This window comes from Eleginops maclovinus, chromosome 12 (assembly GCF_036324505.1).
Source record: "Eleginops maclovinus isolate JMC-PN-2008 ecotype Puerto Natales chromosome 12, JC_Emac_rtc_rv5, whole genome shotgun sequence".
NCBI classification, from domain to species: domain Eukaryota; kingdom Metazoa; phylum Chordata; class Actinopteri; order Perciformes; family Eleginopidae; genus Eleginops; species Eleginops maclovinus.
This window is the reverse complement of record NC_086360.1, coordinates 21,707,235-21,730,148: the sequence shown is the minus strand read 5'-3', so window position 1 is coordinate 21,730,148 and position 22,914 is coordinate 21,707,235. Positions and strand designations below refer to the sequence as shown.

General features: G+C 40.6%; 1 protein-coding gene across 2 annotated transcripts in view; it reads right to left on the bottom strand.

Annotated features, from left to right (window-relative positions):
- Positions 1–22,914, bottom strand: part of ssbp2a (single stranded DNA binding protein 2a) — a 43,378-nt gene that overhangs the window by 15,593 nt on the left and 4,871 nt on the right. For both annotated transcript variants that reach the window (XM_063896642.1, XM_063896643.1), the window contains exons 2-4: positions 8,788–8,860; positions 5,281–5,342; positions 4,864–4,948 (exon numbers count right to left, since the gene is read on the bottom strand). In XM_063896642.1, the coding sequence (XP_063752712.1) occupies positions 4,864–4,948; positions 5,281–5,342; positions 8,788–8,860 (220 nt within the window). The remainder of the gene's footprint in view (positions 1–4,863; positions 4,949–5,280; positions 5,343–8,787; positions 8,861–22,914) is intronic.

Sequence of the window (22,914 nt, the reverse complement as noted above, 5' to 3'; positions counted from 1 at the left end):
TCATACTGTACAGTGCACGTTTTCCTTGCAGACAGAAGCTGTTTCCAGCTAAGCGCCAGGGCCACTGCACCTCTCCGTCCTTCAGTCACACAGACAGCAGCGTACAGTATGTATGCCCTTGTGTTTCCACAGTGCACCATGATGGAGATGAATAAAACAGTCCTGTGTGTTAGTGCATGTTTACAAATGTGGCTACCCTTGAGCTGTACAATCAAGACAGAATATGCATGCTGCTGTTAAATTGAGCAGAGTGAATACATTTCCATGCATGAGTGAGAGACTGTGAATGTCAGACCTGGCAGCATGAGAGAGAGCATTTTTATCAAAGGGGGTTGCTGTTGGCGCTGCCTCTTGATCTCTTCTTCCCCTCTAACTGCCGTGCGCCTGCTATCTCCCACAGCGATGCCCCACAATGATACCAGGCTCTTCTCGCTCTGAATACTTGCCTGTAACTCTGCTGCCTATCTGCAGTCAGTGGGGTGCAATGACACTTTGCTGGAGTTTGCCAAGTAGCAAAAACAGAGGTCTATCTAGATAAAGCTGAGGGCAGGAGACAGAAATGTATACTATATAATATAATATTATACTGTATCCTAAAAAACACTTCTTTCTTCCTTTATTTCTTGCTTTTTCTTGCAGAATGCTCACAACTCACAGCACACCCACACTATGGCCACAACATTTAAGGCAACACTTTTAAAATGATTTGTTTATCGATCTATTGGTCAATCTACAGAAAATGAATCCACAAATATTTGGATAATCATAACGATTCTCAGCTTCTTTGTTGTATTTTATAGTAAATTGAATATTTTGGAAAGACAAAACAAGACATTTGAAGTCATCAGTTGGTGACTTAAGAAAACAGATAAGACAATAAATAGGATGATAGATGAAGCAATTCTTTTTTATTTAACTAAGCAAAGACAAGATTTCAATTTTGAATTTAACAAGAAATTCTCAAAAGGTATCAGGACTTCTCTTCGGGCTTAAATGAGTGTTAAAAACCTTCATTGGACTAAATTAAATAACCTGATTTCACCATCATATTTAAATTTGTCAGGAAAAATAAATGTTTAGATTCAATATGAGGTTAAGTAGTTGGACAAAGTTTTAAAATGTTTAAGGATTGTGGGTTTTTTTTACAGGATTTTTAAGCCCCCTTTCTAGAATTTGCTGGGATTTTTCAGGCTATTCTCCAGCTAGTCCATCTGTCTGTACTGATTTTACTTATTTGTTTTCAATGGCCATATGCCTTTCATTTTTCTTCTTGTTTGCTGGTTGACTGAATAGTATCACTACTCTTGTTCTTACCTCTGTGAAAATCAAATATGTAAAGCTCAAAGCCCAAACAGTGCATAATTGGTGACTGTTCAGCCATTTCGAAAGACATTCAGAGCAACCTGCTGACTTCAGTTTACAACAATTCATAATTGTAAATAAATCACATTAAACACTTTCGATACAAGAACCTACGATTCATCTGGGAGGACTCTTTTTCTAACGGACATGCTTCAGTTAATAAGCTCTTTCTTATCTGCCGGCTGCACAGCACAACCAGTACAAGTGCGGGACACTGATAATCTCCTGAAATCAGGAGTGAGATAACTCTCTGTTTTTCCATCAGGTCTTCCGAATGCCCGCTATTTTCTAACTCATCTTCCACCAGTTTGCGGTGGAACTAACCTCAATTCTGTCCCCTCCATCAATGGCAATAACAATCCACTCAGGGAAAGCACAGTGTAACTGTATAATTATTCTCCATACTCCGCAGGCAAATACACACTCATGCATCAATGCACAAATTATAAAGAGAAGTTTGCATTTCGATTAAATGGAGCATTATTTCAGTACAGCAAACATTTAAAAAGGTCTAAATGTCATAATGTAATAGAAGAAATGCCGTTAATATGCTCAATATTTAGTCGTTTCATGCTGGCTTGATTCTTTCTTGCTCCGCTTCAATTTGACAACATTTTGTTAAAGATCGCAGAAATTTGTGAGGACAAAAGTTTGGCGTCATTAGAGAAACCAGTGTGTTAAGAAGAAAAGATTTCCCTCCTTTACTAACTATCATGACACCTTGCAATACAGCTACTGTATATAAGAAAACACACACGTGTTAGTACAGATATGTGCTGTACCAAGGCAACTGTCGACTATCAACCTTAAATCCTGCATCACTGTCAAGAATGAGATGACCTGCATGGATTGATGTCTTATCCTTCAAAGAAAAGAAAAGCAACAGCCGCTGACTTTTTCTCTAATAAGGCAATTTCCGGGCCAAGCATAAGAGTTTAAAAATAACTTGTTTTTATGACTTCATGGCCCCTTGCAAATGGAAACCGCTCATTTAGTATCAAGAACACAATTTACAAAGCACTTAACAGAACTGTAAACGGCCTTTGTGATGCCTGAAAAGCCTCGTCTGAGGATGGAAATCAATAACATTGCTTTTCTCTTCACCATCGCACTCCAACAGTCATTTCTTTCTTTCTCTTTTAACATAAGATTACAGGATGAACGTCCTAGAAGACCATCCTCAAACACTCTAATCCTGTGATGTGATCGTCTGATGTACAGCACACAAATGCATGTAAAACTTCATGCTCACATGGTGCAGAAAAACACAGTTTCTTTAAATCAGATGTACTCAAAGCCAATTGTATTAACAGTAAAGTGGTTCAAACTAGGTTGATCATTTACATCAAGCCTTGTCACAATCACATCAATTATCAAAGGAAAAGAACCCAAAGAGTACGTGAATAAGCGCCTACATCTCCTTACCATTAATTTGACTCCACTCAGTAATTAGGTACCTGAAAATAATTACCCTCAAAGTCTGATTAAAATCTCTATCAGTCTCAAAGTCAGGAGAATGAATGAGAGACACCAGCATTAAACGAAGGCGTCCTACGTCGGCCACCACGGTTGTCCTCTTATTTTGTTTTAATTGAGCGGCAGATATGTAGGTAGTACCTCTGATTGGATCTGATGAAGCAGTGCAGCATTGGAACAGTTGATTGAAAGTGACCTTGGTATAATTACAATTGGTCTAATTATAATTCTCTGATTACATCCCTGCAGGAAGTGTAAGAATAAGATGTTGCTGTGCTAATGATGCTAAGACTCTCCCGAATGATTCCTGAATGGAATTGATTCGGATTAGATAAGAAGAAGCACAAATATTTTCTTATTGTCATCTTGGGCACTATGAGATTAAATTGCTGTAAATGTGTTTTGTTTTTTATTTGATGGTGACGAGACTTTTAGATTAATGCCCTGTCCAAGAATCTGAGGCTTGCAGAATGAGTGACATCTTTAAATCAATGATCAAACTCTTTATTAAAGCCTTTTATTAATAATGACACTACTCGATTTGACTCTACATCCTTGTTTATTTACATTTTTTATTGTTGTTATTGTTGTAACGTTGTGTCTTCGGGGATTGTTTGACCGTATGTTCTGTTGCCGGAATAGCTTGTTGTTTAAAAGTGCTGTATAAATAGACATTATTAGAACACATTAGAATGTGTCCCTCTTTTCGACTCATTCTCAGTTCCCCTGTTTCTCTCCCCCCGTTTCTCTCTCCCATCTCAAAGGGCCGAGGTCGTGTTGCCCTCCAGCTCCCTTCCTCTGAGCCAGGATGACATCATCACATAGCTGCCTCGTCCTTGGAGTGCCTATTCATCACCCTGATCATCATCGCCGGCATCAGCAGCATCACCTGCGTATGCGCATGCATTCACACAAGCACACACACCTACTGCGAGGAGATAAAAGAGAAGAGAGCCCCCGACCCGTTCTGCAGGATTGCAAGCCTGAAGGGAAGAGGGAGAGAGAAAGAGGAGAGGAGGGAAGATCCTGCTGGGCTAGGCAGAACCCCTGACCTGTGCACTTCCAACACTACATCTCAATAAAACACAGCACAGACAAATGTGATGAGTCACACTATGTGGGAAAACTAACAACATAAAAACCAGGAGAGAGAAGACCCCTCCACACCTCACGTCCCCTTCCAGCTTGAGTTTCCTGTGAGCAGAATCACACTTCCTTTCTCTTAGTCACCAGCTAATATAAAACTTGAAGAGCTCTGGCACCGCTCTCTGTATTCCCGTTACTGGATGGTGCATGACTGAGTAAACCAATGGCTTGATGTGCGGGAATTACACCAGTGAAGTGGAGCCACACCGAGAAAACACAGCAATAAACAATGTTTCCACAACACTGGCCAATGTCTGCCTGCCCAGACTGCTCCTCAGTGCAATGTGCTCACAATACTTTAGCCGGATATCTGTGTGTGTGTGTGTGTGTGTGCGTCTGAGTGTGTGAGTGTGAGTGCAGCATTTTATAGCTGTTTTGATCAGGTAGAAATGCAACTTAATGGTAAAAACAAACTCTCGTAGCATAGCAAAGCATTATTGTCTCTCTCAGTCTTTATCATACACTTCCAACGAGCAACTCCTCTTTTGGTCAAAGATCATAACCAGATACAACCATTCTAGAAGGATATAAAGTGAAGTGGCAGCCGTATTAAAACCAAACAGTGTTAATTAAGTTGTTATGGGATAAGACGTGAGAAACTGTTTACATTTTGTGGATCCCTCATAACCTTATTGCCTAATTGCCAAATAATGTGGCTGTTTGGACAACAGTTCTGAATCCATATCCCTCTTTTGGTATGTTTTTTGGGTTACAAAAACGATGAGCAAAACTGTCATAATAATGGGTTGACTCTTAAAAATGTATTGGCATTATTCTCCTTGCATCTCATTCATGGTGTTTCATTATACAAACGCATCTCCCAGCATAGATTCCTGTGTTGATTGACCAGGAGGAGGAATGAAAGCAGTGCAGACTCACGTAGTCATGGAAGGCTTTGGCCTCACTGGAGTGTTCACATGTGTCTCTTCTCTCTGGAGCCGCACAGTACAAGTCCCAGAAAACACTGCAACACACAGGGAAGCATTCAGACAGAAAAGCATGACGGCAAAACAGAAACATTAAAGCCTAACAGATAAAAAATAATAGTCAATTTTAGAGGCAGTAAGTACGATTCTATTATGATCATTGAAAGAGACAACTTTAGGAAAGTATGTTCGGATTTGCAGACAGCTACCTGAAGTACAATACAAGGTACAATTAATGAGATGAAGATACATTAAAATGGTAGGAGAAGGAGGGAGAATGATCATTTTAATTAATATTGTCAATGATGGAATGAAGAAAAACAGCATGAGGAGGAATGTAACTTGATTCATTAGGCATAAAAACACTCACCACCACCATGAGTGGAGGAACCCCGGAGGTTCTCCTAATGTGATGTTCTTCTCCCATCGGATCTAGCCAGACAGCGAAAGAGAGATATGAGAAGCTTTAGAAACATATTAAGTATAAAACATGCCTAACATCTGAATTACATCCGTTATAAGGTTTGAGAGGGTGCAAGGGAGTTCTTACAACACATGCCATTATGTAATTATATTATGATTCTCATACCATAGAGTCATAAGTGGATAAGTGAGTCTACCTATGCCTGAGAGCCTGTATATCCACAAGTGTGTAAGAGAGTGTGTGTTTGTGGAAGTGTGTGTTCACCGAGTCAGGGGATACACTGAGGCTAAGGTCAGAAACATGTTCCAGCCTGAGGAGCCACATCAAATCTTTGAATAACGCTTTACGCCCTTCAGCCTGCTCCTCTACCCCGTTATCGGTCCTTCTCTTCCATTTTCATTCACTCTTTGCTTCTTTCTACTGTATATTGCTAGTAATAACTGCCTCTGTATTTTCTATTCCTTATTTTAACTTTCTTTCGTATCTCTTAATCCTCTTTCCTTTCTATAAAAAGGGTTTATAGTTGTTTCGGAGGGCCAAACTCGATATTATGGCAAAACCAAATGCAATAATGGTGTTTTTTACACAAAAAGTGAAGAAACTGATAGATAAAAACATTAAGAAAGGTCAATTCCGCCTACATTAACCTGTCATATCTAACCCATCACTACTTACATTCATTCATTATTTTTGGTGTAATAATTCTTCCATAAACAAAAACTACAGCTACGTTTTAGCTTTCCATGTAGACTATGTTGTGAATGCTATGATAATGTAGGCTAACATAAGCTACTTGGTCCTGTTATCTAATTTTGTGAAGTTTACACCCCATCAACCCAACCTAACTCTTTATCTGAAATAGTTGGGCTGCTATAAAGATTAGAGTATGAGCTAGTGTCAGTCTTCCTAAAGTGCAAGTCAAGTATCTGCAGAGGGAATTAGAACAGTGAGACCCACTTGTGTAGCTAATGTTAGCTTAATGAGTTAACTAGCTATTGCTAAGAGAATCTGCTAGCCAAGATTGTCACATCAGCAGGCATAATGGGCAAGTACATCAGGAAGCTGGGTCTTCTGCCACTACTTCAGTTGAATAAGTATTCTGTAATAAGGTTGTGCACATAAACACAGGCATTGTTTTAAGTACCCAATGCAACAATCTAGACTATGAACCTGGTGGTGGTAAATCTGCCCCCAAATCACAGACAGAAGAAGCAAACGGAGGGGGGCGGGGCTTGAAAAATGGTTTCCAACATTGAAAGTGTGGGTGAAAAAGACACCATCTAACAAACGCTTGAATCATTTTGACACCTTATCAACTCGGTCAAGGTTAGTGTCTGACATGAGCGCTGACATCACTCACAGTAGGGATGATTAATGTTCCCAGACAATGTCAACTGATGTGCAGATACATACAAAGACAGACACACACGGACCTGCACACAGACACACACAACACACACACACACACACACACACACACACACACACACACACACACACACACACACACACACACACACACACACACACACACACACACACACACACACACACACACACACACACACACACACACACACACACACACACACACACACACAGAACAGCAGCTGTGGGCAGCCAGGCTCCTCTATCAGACTATGACGCTATTGTTTAGTAGTCTGTGTCTATAAAAGTCTCTCTATAAAAAGACTTACATCACTTTTAAAAAATCTGATGATCATCTTTTAAATTTCCTTCACTGAAATGTTTAATAAAAGAATAAGACCACCGTACCACCTGCTCTATTTTCAGAGTGAACATGAACTAGAAAAACAGGAGCAACTGAATAACTTACAATCAGACCGTCCTGACCTCAGCTGCAGATCAGACGCAGTGACTCTTGGAAGGAATGCCCTGCTTTGAACTGCCTCCCTTTGTTTATCCCACATGCTTTCAGTCTAAGTCAGACATTTTAGTAAAGATTTCGGTTAGCTTGAAACATAATAGGCAGCTGGCAGCTTCCATATACTGTACAACATGACAAATAGTTCTTCAAAAGATGCAGCATGAGCGTCCCTTATTTCTCACATTTAATTGGCAGTCCAGACACAATTGCAGGCAGTTTAAGTATTTTTGCGTATTTCCACACTTCATCTGGAAAGCGCATTTACCTTCACCATGCTACAGTGACAAGCCTTGAGTGTGATCACCGGCAGATGTAGGCTGTGTGTTGCTGGGGCAGCTCTCTGCACTGAGGATTGAAATGTAAGAAAAACTCTTTTTATGTTGTTTTATTTACTCACATAAATATATTTCAACCTTTTCATTCTTGCTGTCTTTTTTCTCCCTCTTGTTTTCTGTTAAGGTGTAAGCATAGTTCTGTTATGTAGCGTAGGTAGTCGTAAGGTGTAAGGGTTTTATAAATTGACTGACTTCAACGTATATTTTGACAGGGTTGCATGAGTTTTTGGTCCTTCTTTTTCTGAGCTGTCTGATTTTGGTATTTGCATTCAGGTTTTCAGGAGAGATTCGTCATTTGTCTTTCTTGGCTCTTGTTTCTCGAGCATGAGGATACATTGTTAATAAATGCGGATGCTAAAAAGTGGATAACAGTCCTTCACAGCTTTCCACTACTCCAGCAAGAGCTACATTATGGGCTCGTAATGTTTATACAATTTGTGTTTGAGTGTGTGCATGCTCATTCATGCACGCCCATGTGTACTGTTTGCATGTGGCTATGTTTATACTTGTTACACTCTTGTCTAATGTGTTCCCGCACTTGAATGTGACACTGCCTATCCCTTTCATCTGCCACATCTGTCAAAGAAAGAGCAAGTTATATGGCAGAGAGGAAAGGGTGTCAGAGCGGTGTGCACAAACACACACTAAAAACCAGAGTGATGAGAATTGGTGCCAGCTGATGATGTAACCTTTTCCATCCCCCTCTCTTTGTTCTCCTCTTCCTCTGGCCGATGTACAAGCAGACCCCAGCCTCTGTCTCCTACATAGTAATTTACCGTCATTTACAGCCAAGCACTAGAATCAGCTGACCTTATATTCACCCTGTCAGTTTTTTACTTCTGCAGAATGAAAGTGAAAAACAAGCTTGCTTCCCTGGAAGAGTAGCGGAGAGATGAGAAAGAGGAAGTGGAGAAATCAGAGATTCGGGAATGAGATAGGAAGAGATCGACTGAGACGGAGCTGCTGAGCGGATCAGTGAATGATCTCAGTAAAAGACGTCAGCTCCGCGCTGAGCATCGTAACTCTCCCCGTGCCCCGGCTCCAGTTCCACTAAATGCAACACTAATGTTAATAACGTCTGCTGCCGTAACCTGTTGGCTCAGCACTGTAAGGCCAGGCTAATTCAATTAGCGGCTACACTAAGTGGACACAGGAACTGGAAGAGACAACCTTTGAGAGTGGACACATGAAATACATGGGCTGTTCTCTGACACACACTTTGTGACTTACCTCTGAGAGAAAGGTCTGTGCTGACTTCTGCGCTCCTACATGCAGCAGGTACTCGTACACATACAGAGCTAACCTGCACATAAAGATAAAGAACACAGTGGAGAAAATAGGTCAGTTTGATCATTGAGATCCAAACAGTCAACAACAGATGTGTGATGAATAAAAAGCAGGTTGAAAGATAAAAATGCAACATTATAAAAGGAGTGGATGCCAACAGACGCTCTTCATTAACAGTGGGACATTTACGACAGACAATGCTCCAAAGATTCCTCTTACGTATTACTTTTTCACCTTCAACCGAACAGAAAACAACTGCTTTGGGACTCAAGACAGTTACACTTCCTTCTCTATATATTTTGTATAAGTCCATATTTAAGAAGGGGTTTCTCCCAGGCAAGCGCCAAAAAATAAAGATGAGAGAGCCTACGCATGGATACGAATTACCAAACAGCTTTGAGATGCAATGTGCAGTTATGTGTGAGGGCGTAACAGTCCATTACAAATCTCACGAGAAACAGAAAGACACACATCAGCTTCGGGGCACTAATAAACTTCAGAATGCAAAACAACGGCAACCTTTTAAGACATTTGAAATTCACCCAACATTATGCTAAATCTTAAACCCACCTGTTTGAAGAACAAACAGAGTGGTGATAAGAGTACGCTCGGTGGGACCGCACTGTAAAAACACCTCGGGCCTCGGCCTCTCCACAGACTTCCTCCCATGGCTTTGATCACAGTAAGAATTAATTATAGGCTTGATTTGTTAATCAATTCTCCTCCCAGTGTGTCTTTGCTGCTACTGATGGCAACTTACAGAAGAAAGGGAGTGATGATCTACTGGGTCTATAAATGCAAGATAAACACTGAACCACACAAGATCAATAGCAGATCACACTGACGATTTGGACAGCATGCTGCTGTACCGACATACAGTCACTGTGACACGTGTTTGATGATTTACAAAAAGGGGGCAATAAGCAGGTACACTTCATGTTCCCTGAATAAAATTAAGGTAAAATGGGACCTAAAGTTTGTTATCCTTACAAATTGTTCAGGGTTTTGTCCAAACCGGGTAACGGGGGGCTGCGCCTTCTTACTTTCAGCATGCGCCCTCATAGTTTTGTCGAGCAGTCCATTACCCAAATACAAAACGTTTACTATGAATAGAAAATATTCAAATTCTCAAATTTGAGAAACAGCAATGATGCCTGTTTGGCATATATGCTTGAACAATTAATTACAATATTGGTTGATGAAAAATCAAAATAATGGGATTGATTTTCTATTACTTGACTAATTGTTTGACATATTGTTTGAATAGAAAACTACAATTGAAGCATGACACAGCAAAAGCTTTGACCTGGAGCTCGGTGTGTCTGTGTGTCCATGAGATGTGTATGATTGTGTATTGTCATGCGTGAAAGATGGTCACGCCGGGACAGCATCTGTCCTCAAACCTCCGCTGTAAAGGAGCTACCAGGCTGCTGTAGCCCGTCCACACTCCTCTCATATCGAGGTAAAAATAAACTCCCCAGACAGCCCTGTCTGCCTGTCTGAAGATGATGGACTGCACACCTTTCTGCTCTGCACACAGGTACTCTTTCTCCTCGCCCCCTCCTCCATTTCAATCTCTCTTCTTCATCACTTTCGCCCTCAGTCTCCCCTCTTCCTCCTCCTCCTCTCTCTCTGCGCCTGTTCTGTCTTGATGGCTTTCTTCCTGCACTCTTTTTTGTAGGAGGCAATGTTTGTTTAATGATGAAAGGATGAAGGGAAAGCAGCAGAAGCTCTTCCTCTTTATCCTTCCCTCCCTCCTTCCATCTCTTCCTCTCTCTCTGTTCCCCTGTGGCCCGGCAGTTATGTTTAACCAGCGCGATAGAGAGAGATCGTTTCACAGGGACAAGGTTAACGTAACAGAGAGAGGCTTGACAAAACTCTTGACACCTTGACAACAGAACATGAATAAAAGATGCGGACATTTTTATTTCAAGGAACAGTACAACTCTGAACATTTCGAGGTACAATCTCGCTCAGCCTTTCTTTTCTGCATCTCTTCCTTTTCTGTCTGTCACTCCCCTCTGTAAAGCCTAAGAACAACGGCATCAGTACATAACTATTTATTAATACTGAAAGATACATCTGTAGTGAATACATTCACAGCGATGACAACAAGCCTGATGGACTGCATGAATGAATTCATTGTGCAACTGTGAATAAATAAAGAAATGGAAGCTTGTGCTCAAAATGCATTGGCCTGTATTCAGTCAGCTGTCTATTACCACAGGAAAATAAAGCCTGGCTCTGTAGCAGAAAATGTATGACCTGGGATCGAATTCATAAAGCTGTAAGATGTCACCCTTGACCCTGATATCTAGAAAGGATTTTTTTTAAATGAGGAAGCATGAGAGCAGGGTTGAGGAGAAAGGTGATGGGATGAAAGAAAGGGAAACATTACAGGGTATCAAATAAAAACAGGTTAATGTAAGTTTTGGAGGATAAAAGATGAGAAGTAGGGGAAAAGGAAACTAATTCATTCACTGCGTGTGACCTTAAACACAATGCACTGACACTTTCAAAAATAAATACATAAATCTACTCCACAGGACTGATAAGCAGACAGCAAAGCAGCAGAAGGAGGTACGTTGTTAGCATTTAATATCTTTCTGAACTTTAACTCTAAAACTACTAATTTCCTCAAGGACAAGAGATAGACATAAAACATAAACGCTGCTCTCTCATTGTTCGACTGAGCCTCCTCTAGTTAAAAAAACCCCCACTAAACCATGAGGAAGTAGACTGACTGAGGGAAAATACTGAGCGGAGATAAGGTTTGTGGATTAGAGCTCAGTTCAAGGTTGACATAATAAGTGAGAGCATTACAAAGACTCTCTTGTCATTAAATAAACTGTCACTTTGAATAATCTTTGCATTAGGATTTGAGGTAAAAGTGCTCAAACTCGGGCAGGCAATGCATTCCTAATGGTTTTAGTCCATATTTGTTTCTACACATTAAAGCTCTTCAGGTGTTTGCCCTTGCTGTCGGACATACACCAGAAAATTGAAGACATTTTTTATTTCATACCTGTCTGCTCTGGCAATTTGTGTTGTAAATAAGAACCACTTTACATTAATCACAACTGCAACCAGGATGATTGAAGAGATCAGGTGCCTCCCAATTTGCTTCCTTTCCCCATGTGCTGTGAGTGTGTGCGGCTGTGCAAATGCATGTGTGTGTGTGAGGCAGGGGTTGTTGGTAAAAGTGAGGAAGGGATAGAGGGATGAGGGGGGATTTAAAGATCCACACCTGACCCTTTTCTCCTTCAAATTCAAGTCGTTTTGCTGCTTTGAGTAACATTTAATGACATTCACATTTGCAATGGACACCATGTTGACTGCTCCTGTAAGTCTGCACAAAAGCAGACAGCCGGCGAGTTTCAACAGAGACCGAGCTTGGCTTAATGCAGGCAGCAGGAACAGTGACCACGTCTACGTTGCTTTGTCGCTGAACCATACAGAGAGCAGCGAGATGAGAGTAGCTTGGAGCTAAATCACAACTTCAGCTTAATGTGTTAACATGAACTGATTTTCCAACATCAGCATTTAAGAGGGAGCAGTTGATCGCTGCTAATCAATTTACTGCCATGGAGATCAGAGTCTGGCACGGCTTCAAATGACGACAGACAATGGCTTCACTGATTGGATTTGCCTGTCATAGATTAGCTCCAGATTATTCACCCTTGTTAAAGATGAAATGTAAAAGTAATCATCCTTTTGGTCTGAATGGGCTTGTAAATTGATATATTTACAAGTCTTGTTACTGTGCTGACAGAGCATAATAACACATGTTTGAAAAGTGATAAAATCCTAAATAAAAAAATGTTAATATGCTATCTCCATCAAATACATACTTTACCTCTTTAGTAGAAGTATAACAATTATAGTAAACCAGTAACACCTGGCTCGCGCAGTACTTGTATTGTATAAAACATATCCTTATTCTGAATTATTGGTAAAACTATCTGGTTCAAGTCACAGCTTTTATTTTGTAGCTGCACGTATTTGACTGTTTAAGATGTAAAAATATACCACGAAAGAAGAAGTTCAGAAGAGACAGCAGCTTCTCCATACACCATATTACATTGTCTGCTGTTGGGTGTGGGCAGTGGTAGGAAATCATCACTATCCACAGGAAGTGATGACTGTCTCCTAAGCAAAATGACACAGTCAGAGAAACATATATATTGTCCTTTTTGGTAATTATCACACACTGCAAATTCATAAACTGTGAAATTGGACATAGCCTTAAAGTGCTTTAAACCTGCATTTATTCCACTGGCTGCAAAAAGAAGTTTGATTGTATGGAAGTTTCTGACAAATTAACCCTAATTCTCACTTCATTTTATTATCTGAGTAAACATTTCAGCGATGAGTTTATGGTCTCATTAAGTAGTATAACGTCTTTGTGAATACAGCATGACGTTCCATTCGGTCTCATTCGTCAGTTGAATAGTCAAAGCTGCAGATTAATAGGCCAGATGATGTCAAATAGGGATTCACTTGGAATGTAATAATTGGTCAAATCAAACCGGTTTAACTCGTTCATACAGATTTCCTGTATTAAACGATAACATTTTTTTCTCCTTTTGTGATTTTCTGGGGCAAAACTTGACAGACAAATTAATGAAAAATAGGTGCAAACACAGAGAGTTAAACATAGGGAGGAAAATTACAGAAAGAGAGAAAAATTTGAGAGCGAGAGATGAAAGCTTCCTATGAAGAGAAAAAAGTGAAGAAGGGAGATTAGAGAGACAGGAGAGAAAAAAGAAAATGGGTGAGGATGGAGGTGATTTTGGATGAGCTCCAAGATGAATACTTGTGAGATCTGTAAACTTTCATATTCTAATATTGAGGATTCTCGCTGAGCGGAGTCTCAGTTAATCAAGCACCCTGCTGTGACCTCCTTCTGCAAATTAGCACAAACCCCAAAAATTAGACCTGATTCCTACCATTCTCTAAGAGAAACAGCAAATGACTACACGCTGCGCTGAAAACACATAACACAGAACAGATGAAATATACGTACACATGCATGAGCAGGATTTCGTTATAAATGTATAAAGGAGTTCAGTGTGAGCGGTAATAACAATGAAGATGTAATCCTAGACTGAACTTAGTCACAGTCAGGAAGTTGAAACCCTATAATTATCTCCTGGATATGCCAACCTATACTACAGCAGACTAAATTGCTGTCTTAAATCTCTGCTGAGTGTGTTCAAAGCAACGGATAAAGTTAGTAAAAGTGACACTGGGAAATATCTACTGAGAGCTATAGTGTGTTTGAAGCCTTTTGCTTTCAAGGAAATGGAAGAAGTTACAGAATAATAAAGCAATAAGAGAAAATCTAGCAACTCCTTTAAATTTCCCATGTACAAAATAAATTAGACCTGCAGTAAAGTCAAGTTTGGTTACACTAATAAGTTAAAGCTACTTTCCTTTTAGCATAATTTAATAAAACCCCCCATTATGTGTCTTTCATACAGTGTTGGTGAGAATCTGTTCCTCTGTACTTACGCAGCTTGTTTGTTGTCATGATTTTTGAGGATTTTGTCCTGCTATATGTGTTACATAACTTTGCAGCATAAGACTGATGCAATAGAGGCAGCGACAGCAGTAACTGCAAGTACAAAGGCAGCTTTGGAGTACAGAAACTGAATCAAGAGAGATGCCCCTCAGAAACATGCTTTATAAGGCCAGTCAGCATTAAAAACAAAAGTCAGTTTTAAAAGCTTCAGATGTAAAACCAAGATATATTTCCTTCCAAACCAAGACTTCTTTTAAAAGCTGATACACATAATATGATAGTTACATTTTAACATGAATGCATAATTTGAATAAACAATCTGGATGTTTTTAGACTTTATCATCTTTTTGTGACCCAGAAGAAACACTACACTGAACATTTTACAGTGAAAAACTACAACTCTCAGCCAGATCACTTAATGGTGTTTATAAATTCATTTAGTTTGGCATTGCTGTTCTGGAAATTCTTGACCAACACATTGATTCATATACCAACGATATGGACTAACAGCTGCTACGTTGGCTTTGCTATATTCCACTGCTGGCCTGTGCGACTTGTTTCTGTTTTTACTGTGTCCTGCCTTTACAGCGATCATAAGATGAGACACCAGGCAGCAGTAAAGACCTGTTATTTACAGTGGTTTGATTTTGTTTGAATCCTTGCCCGGAGAGCACATGTCCACTCATAATTCCACACCTCAACACTGAGCTTCAGGCTCCAAGAGCAACAAAAAGATCAGATGTACGTTCATCCACATTATAATCATCACCATCACGTCCAGAATTCAGAGAAAGCCAAGCGGACTCTCGCTTTGCAATCAAGCCTCGGAAAAAGCCCACCATCCAACAGATGCCACCTGTGGCTGAGGAGAGTGTTGGCAGCTCGGGCTGTAGACGACAGCTCTGGCGAGTGTAGAGAGAGACCCCGCCATAAAAGAGAACGCAGTGATCAAGCTGCTGCCCCTGCTGAGGACAGCCCCGTGTGTGACAGCCAAACACTTTCCCTGATTAATCAAGCCTAACAGCGGGGCTTTATGTGCCATTACGAGCCTCGCTAAATGACTTTACTTCATTCATTAAAGTGGAGCATCCTCTGCGGGAAGAAGTGGGGGCTACACTTGCCAGACAGCGAGACAGGGAGACAGACAGGGAGGCCGACACACAGAAGTAAAAGCAGGGAGAGGGACGTGGATAGGGCAGCGATGAGGGTGTTATGGGGGCACTGAGGCAAGATAAACAACGACAAATATAGACCCATTACAATGCTGAATAATTCATCCTATAGGCAGGGCTTCAGGAAAACAACCGAGGGAAAAAACAACAACGGCCCATACAACCCTCTAGATTATGAAGGCTTTACAGTGAGCAGCATCTTCAAAACAGACTTATATATGCACGCACCTTGTCTGGGAAAGGTAGGGCAATAGGATCATGGCCAAATCACTTTAAGGGGAAAATCGGGTTACAGTGGATTAAATCATGATGCATTTTCATTAGGTAAAAGTTTAGTTTGAAGGAATCTGTTTTTTTGACGCATAGGTGGTTTATTTGTTATAAAGTATTGTTGGCGGCAGGCAGTAGATGCTTTGTTTGAGCGATTATTCTAACTATTCTGAACACATAAACAAGGATACCTACAATAAAAGTCATCCACATGGTATTAAAGAGAACCAAAAGCGAGAAAAGAGGAGGATTATAACAACAAAGGCAATGACATACACTGATAGCATTGCAGGAAAATAGGTAATTTACCAGTCAACAGAGAGATAAAGACGTAGCGATGGGGAGGAAGATAAAGACATGAAGATAAGCAGCAAACAGAGGACTAGAGGGTATAAAGCAAGAGAGAGGAAGACAGAGACGGAGAAAAGGGAGAGAGTAAATGATTAATGAAAGGAGCTGGGAAGCGCAGCGAGGGCAGGTCAGGACGGAGCAGAAGACGAGTGATGCTGCAGCCTGTGAGCAAAACGGAAAAGGACAACATTATGAACATGGCTGCTGCTGTCACACGCCTTCATCAGGGAGGATCTCGGGGTGAGTGAGATGGTGTTACACTTTTGCAGAAGTGGAACTAAACCTTTCTTGGGTGAATGGGAATTAGAGGCTAAATTGAAATCAGTGAGGGAGACAATTACTCCCATTTTAATCCATAAGACAAAGTTGGTCAGTATACCCTTAAGAGGTTGTGTGGTATTTCAGCACAATACAACTATGGCAAGTGCAGCATCAAAACCTTATAAAGTTTGTAGCATCATATAAAAGAAAAACAACTACCAACTATGAGATTTATTATTTAAGTTCGACAAGATCGCACAAAGACTTCCATTAGACTCGAGTCAAATACATGCCTTCAATTAATCCCCAACTGGCAGTGCGCTGTGGCTCTATTGCTGGCTGCTCGCTGATGCATTTCTAATTGGTATTTTTGCTGATGGTCACAAGTTAAATCTATATTCTCCATTACCCTTCTGTGGCATCCCCTGGGGTCTCCCTAATGGCCCCTGCTAAAGGCAGAGCACTTGTATTGAGATATTCATATAAAGTGTATTCTCTCTGACGCTGACTGGCCTCTGAGAAGACTACGATGCACAGCTGAGTGTTGGGAGGAGTAGTGAAAAGTTGAAGATTAGCTTTGAAGATTAACAAAACACGCGTCATATTCCTGGGTTGAGTAGAGACACTCATACTCAAATAAACGTTGTTTTATCTGGTTTTGTTCCCTGTTTTGTACCCATCGAGATGGTCTCACATGGTGCTTTGCTGAGCAAATGTTTGTTGTAGCCTTTATCCCCCTCTCACTTCCACAACACATAGTAAAGCCCTTAGTGGAGCTTTGGCTGGGTGACAGGCCTGAACGCTCCAACACCGGCTTGGCAAAGATCGGTGTAGCCAGAGCGGCTGACTTCACAACTGTATGAGAGGTTGACTAGCAACACAAAACAAAAAGGTCTCTATGAAATCACGCAGGTAGCTGATAAATTCTGAGTTAACCGCATTGGATTTGGACATTCAGCATTGTATTGTGTATCCCAAATTCCCCTGATAAGTTGACATCAAAAAGACATTAAATTATACATGTGGCTTTCGGCAAAATGTTCCTCCTGCAAGAGAGGAATTTGCGTGTAGAAGGTTGAAATGTCATGCGTACGAGTCAAAAGAATGAAGCTCATATCCTGCATGAGAGGAAGACTCCTGCGTTCCTTGGCTCCCCTCAGAGTAAACCCTGTGTTTACCTTTCATTAACTAGAGATCCAAGAATCCCCCTCCCCGACCTCGGGAGAGTACAATACAAGGTGAACATAAGTGCTGTAAAACACACTTGAAAGACTAATATTAAAGCAGCAAAGAGTAAAATGTTTGATGTATTGTTGAATAGATGCAGAAACAAGATGCTCAGTGTTTGTTTCACATATTTGTTTGAGTTATATTTTTATCTGTCTGGATTAAAACTGGCAAATACGCACCACAGCACAACAGATTAATCATGTAATGCATTTTAATGTGGAACATAAAACATGGCTGATTATATATGCTTTTGACCATCAATAAGAGATAATAATAAATAACCCAAGCTACAGGGCGAACAGGGCAGACTGAAAACAGCCAACTTGTGAAGATACTAACCACAAGTCCAACTGAAGTTGCAAACCTCCACCCTGTGTCCTCAGGGCAACACTGACTCCGAAAGACTACACCCAAACTTAGTTATCACTGAAAATGTTGGGCATGAAAAATAGTACAAAAAGTCCTACAGAAAAAGAACAGAAATTGAACTAAATGTAAATTATGCTGACGCCTCAGTCTCCAATTGAGCTAAACTGCTGAAATGTTTTTTGTGGAGGGACCCTAAATATGTTTTGTTCCATTACTGAAAATTTAAATTACAATACGCAGCACAATATAGTTGAAGAGTAGTGTTTAAGTTTAGCTGCTGCTATAATTCAGAGAAAGTGAGGTGAGGTGTCACTGAGCCTGCTTCAGCAGTTATGGCTTTAATCTCACACACTTTAGGATGACCTGCCACCTGCCAGTGTCCATAAGAGCAAGCAACATTAAATGTCAGTGTTTGAATGTTTTGACCTATAATAAGGGATTGGTTTCGAGGCTATTGCCACATCAGAAAAAGATCTCTAAGCAGGTTTTGGTATGACTTCCTTATATGTAGCTGCAAATGTGCTTTGGGTATTTATTTTCCTAATTTATTATTATTTACTGATTTATAAACGAAAGAATATCATATTTTCTAAAACCCATGTCTTGGATAATATCGTTTTATTTGTTCATTCATAGAAGACAAAGACAAAGTAAAACAGAACATCCTGACAGTTTAGGATCTGGAATTTGTCTTTTTTGGTTAGAAAAATGATTTGTTTTCAAATTATTCCACTTGCAGTTTTATATTTATACGTGTTTCTGTCTAGATTACTGCTTTACGCCACAAGAATGACTGTAGTAAGGCAAAAATAAACTATATATATTATTGATACGTTTATATTTCTGTTTTATGTTTGTGTATTTAAGCGTTTGTTCTGTGGATGCTGTACCAGACTATACTGACTGACTGGTGGCAGCTCTGGCAGGACACACTCTCCCACTCCCATCATGAAAACAGCAAATTAGTACAGCTGCAACTATGAGACTTGAAAAGACAATACAATAAAAAGGAAGCCACCCCCCCACCCCCTTATTCTCCTGCACAATCAGACAAAGTGAAATGGTTCTAGTTCTGTCAGCAGTGCAGAGAGTCTACTGTCTCACGGAGCAGACAACAATGCCCAGGGCTGAGATAACAGGAAATGCTAGCTTATCAGAGAGAGGGAGGACCAGAGAGAGTGCGATGGTAGCTCGCTGTTTACTAAGACACTAATTGAGCAAAAATCAAGTCGTGCCCTTTATAAAAAAATCTGTCAAATACACACAGTAAGAATTTTACTCAAAGTGGAACGTGTTTGCAGAACATGTAAAAGAGGATAAATCAAATAAAAGCGGGGCCAAATCCATCACTTTCTTAATTCCAGTTCCATTTCATTGGCTTTGATTTGTTTAGATTGAGTCACCTCTCATGGGGAGTTTGTTTAATTTCACAGCTGAAAGAACACCAATGATTTTTAGGAGTGTTTTCCTTGTTCAACTTTCTCTACAAGCTATTACAGTAAATCTTGAATGCAACACAGCCATAAAGTCCAGGATATTAAACTGCTGTTAACAGAGAGAACTTAAGAGTTTGATGACACTTAGTGATCATGCAAGGTTAATCACTGTAGTTTTCTTTTTCCAGAGTTTCGCAGGAAGAGGGGCGTATAATAGATTTTGAGGAGAGACAAAATGGCCAAAACCCTAATATATGTTTTGGAAGAAGATTGATGATTATATGCAGTAGAAATGTGGCAGCAACTTCGATTTTTGGACTTGACCAAGTGAAAAATGTGGCATACATCCTGTTGATTAAGACTTAAACAAGTTGATCATCATTTTAGGGTATCATATTTAAATAAAGTACAATGTTTAAAGATTGTTCTAGTAGTAGCTGATTTGCAGATATGATCCCTGTAAGGCTTTTAAGAAATAAAAATGCAATATACAACACTTAGAGATTTTAAAAAACACCTCTACAACCAAACACTTCATACACTAATGCAGGGATGTTGTACTACACCGCATGAGTTTTACTTAGTAGTGCCTTACTGCCGACTGAGTTGAATAAAAAGAAATATGCACACACACAACTAACTCTTCGTGAAGCCCCCGCCCCTGATTTCCAGCTGGAGCTTGTGTATTCTGCCAACTGAAACGGTACAAGCAGATTGTATCGTTTGTACCATACCTTACTCTAACTTAAATGATCTTAACCTGACAAACACAGACACCGTGAGGTTGCTTTGTTTCCTTGCAGCCACACACGCCTCCTTGTCCCTGTGCCGTAATATACAGGACCTTGGATGTGATGGCCCGGGACACACACCTTTACCCGCCAGCGACGCAACGACATCTCACACAATGCAACATTTCACAATCAGCAGCAACTCCAAAAAAATAAAACAGAGGGAGAAGGAGACGACTGTTAGGACAGCATTGATCTAATCTTATAGGATTACAATTCCTTTCTCCGGGCTCTAATGGGTCTCTTTTCTTTTAAACAACAGAGCTATGAGATGAGATAAAAGAAACTTCTACAGATGAAGGCAATCTGGAGCAATTTAGGGAAGAATGTGAGGCTATTACGGCTTGCACAGAGGCTCGAGAGGAAGTTTAAATAAATGACTAAGCATTCAGATGTGCAACATGAGGTTGTATAAATTGGCAGTAAAAGCTATGCCCCAAGATGTCTATATAAATTAATAATAGCATTTAATAACACAAAAAGAAATGAACCAAGTAAAGACAAAGGACAAGGTTGTATCTTGATGAACAATACCACTGTTGCCTTGCTCTGCAACTTGTGTTCCCTCATTTATCCCGCCTGCTTCTCTGCGGTTGAGTAATGGCATTTAGTAGACCTTAAAAGTCAAGAACTCAATGTCAGAGATTTAAATATTAAGCGAGTGGATATACTGCCTAGCATTCAGAGGGGAGAAAATGTCATGGAGGACTTTATAGGGATCAGTGGACAGTGGTCATGTAAGGACGGTATTATTTATGGGGAATTAAAGTGAAGAAATCTGTGGCTTAACTTCACGAAATGAATGAAATACATAGAATAACCGAGGACTATGCAGAGAGTAAGAGAATATGTGTGTTTGCAGGAGAGAGAGGGATACAGAGATAAGAAAGAGAGAGAGAGAGTGTCTGAAGCAGCTCCTAAGCCTGGCCGTCACGCATGCTTAACCTTGCGCTAGCGCCTGTGCGATGCAGCTTGCATATCAATGATGGAGGAATATCAGCAGAGAGGCCTCCAACCAACCTCCACTACTTTCGGCAGGCAGGGGAGGCACAGCAGCATCCGCAATATACTATGCCACTTACAGGAGCAATGCAAGTTAAACCACACTGTGAGCACAGTTGTTATGAGTGGGAGAGTGACATAACTGACTTGTGTTGACAAAAATAGGAAAAAGGATTACATATATTATACTGGACAGGTATAGTAAACGATTGCGAAGTAATTTATCTGTCAGGAATTAGAAAAAAATAGGGTAAACAGGGCTTTTGTCAGCTGAGTGTTGTGTCCACGGACAGTTTTTTTTACTTTTGGCTGGAACTCTCAGGTTACAGGAAGTGCTTTGAAGGAGCATCTCTACCATGCTGTGGTTTGGAGCAAAGGGGTCCATATTTGGTGTCACTAGGAACAATAAAAAACGTCTTAACAAAACCACAAGTGCTACCAGTAACATGATTAAAAGACTGTCAGCATGGATCACAGTTTACAGGCATGGTAAACAAAGCATTCGATGAATTTTCCTCCTTTCTGCCTGAGTCTATCACTCCCCAAATGTCTCAATTCCAAAGATAATCCTGATACATTATCACTTTTGGAAGTGGGTTTCTAGGAAAGAAGTGAATATATTATGTGAAGGTGTTGTTCCTGATTAAAACAAAAAGCATTCAGTGACACCAATCAGGTCCTAAGGGGCTGACACCGGGTGATAAAGTCATTCACCTGTACCCTCCATCTTTTGAAGGAAGTGATAAAAGACTTTCTGTACACTGCACTCTCTTCTCTCCCTGTGCACTCCCATGTGCTATCTGATGCCGACACAGGACTTTTGTCATGTCAATCCTTCTCAAGGACCCCAAGGCGTCCTGTGAGGATGCCTTCCACGGGGTCTTCTCTGTGATTGACATGTCACTCCATTTCCGCCTGCGTCGATCAGAGGCTGCCTCACACAGCTCAATAAGAGGCAGCTGCTTTGATAGCAGTTCTATGGCAAGATACATCTCTGGCAGCGGGCATAAGAGAGTGACTAGGAGGGATGCCAGCAGATAAAAGAGGACTTTTAACAGCCTCTATGTGTTCAGTAGGTTAAAAAGTGTTTGCTATCAGGGCCTTGTCAAACTGTCATCATCACTTTCGTTTCAAGACAGCTCTGTATGAAAAAAAAAATATCAGAGCTCTGGTTTTCTTGTAATCCCAGACTGATGCTAATCTAAAACACTGTGAGGATTAAATACATCAGCAGCAGCAGCAGTTTAAAGTCAATATCTTGCACTGACCGCCAGTGTTTCTGAAAGACAACAACGGAGAGCGGTGACAGTTCTCCGTGTTCTTGCAGTTGTTCACAAGCCTCCCATGAGAGCTGGACAGGCTATAAACTGTGTAATGATCACTGGATGTTGTAGTTCATATTCACACAGGCGGTGTGACTGACAGATGGAGGTTGATTCAAAGGATGAAACATATGGAGAAAGTGCATTAAGCAGACAGCTCAGATGGGCTTACACAATATTGACCCAAAGCAGTTCAGATACAAACACACTTCCCACACATTCATATTGTTCTCTGTTGAAGTAGCTAAGGCCGAGGCATACCATGTGGCTCTAATGTTTGGGTGAAGGGGTTTCTCCCTGGGGCTTTTACTCTCTCACTGGACTCAGGCCAACAGAACCAGG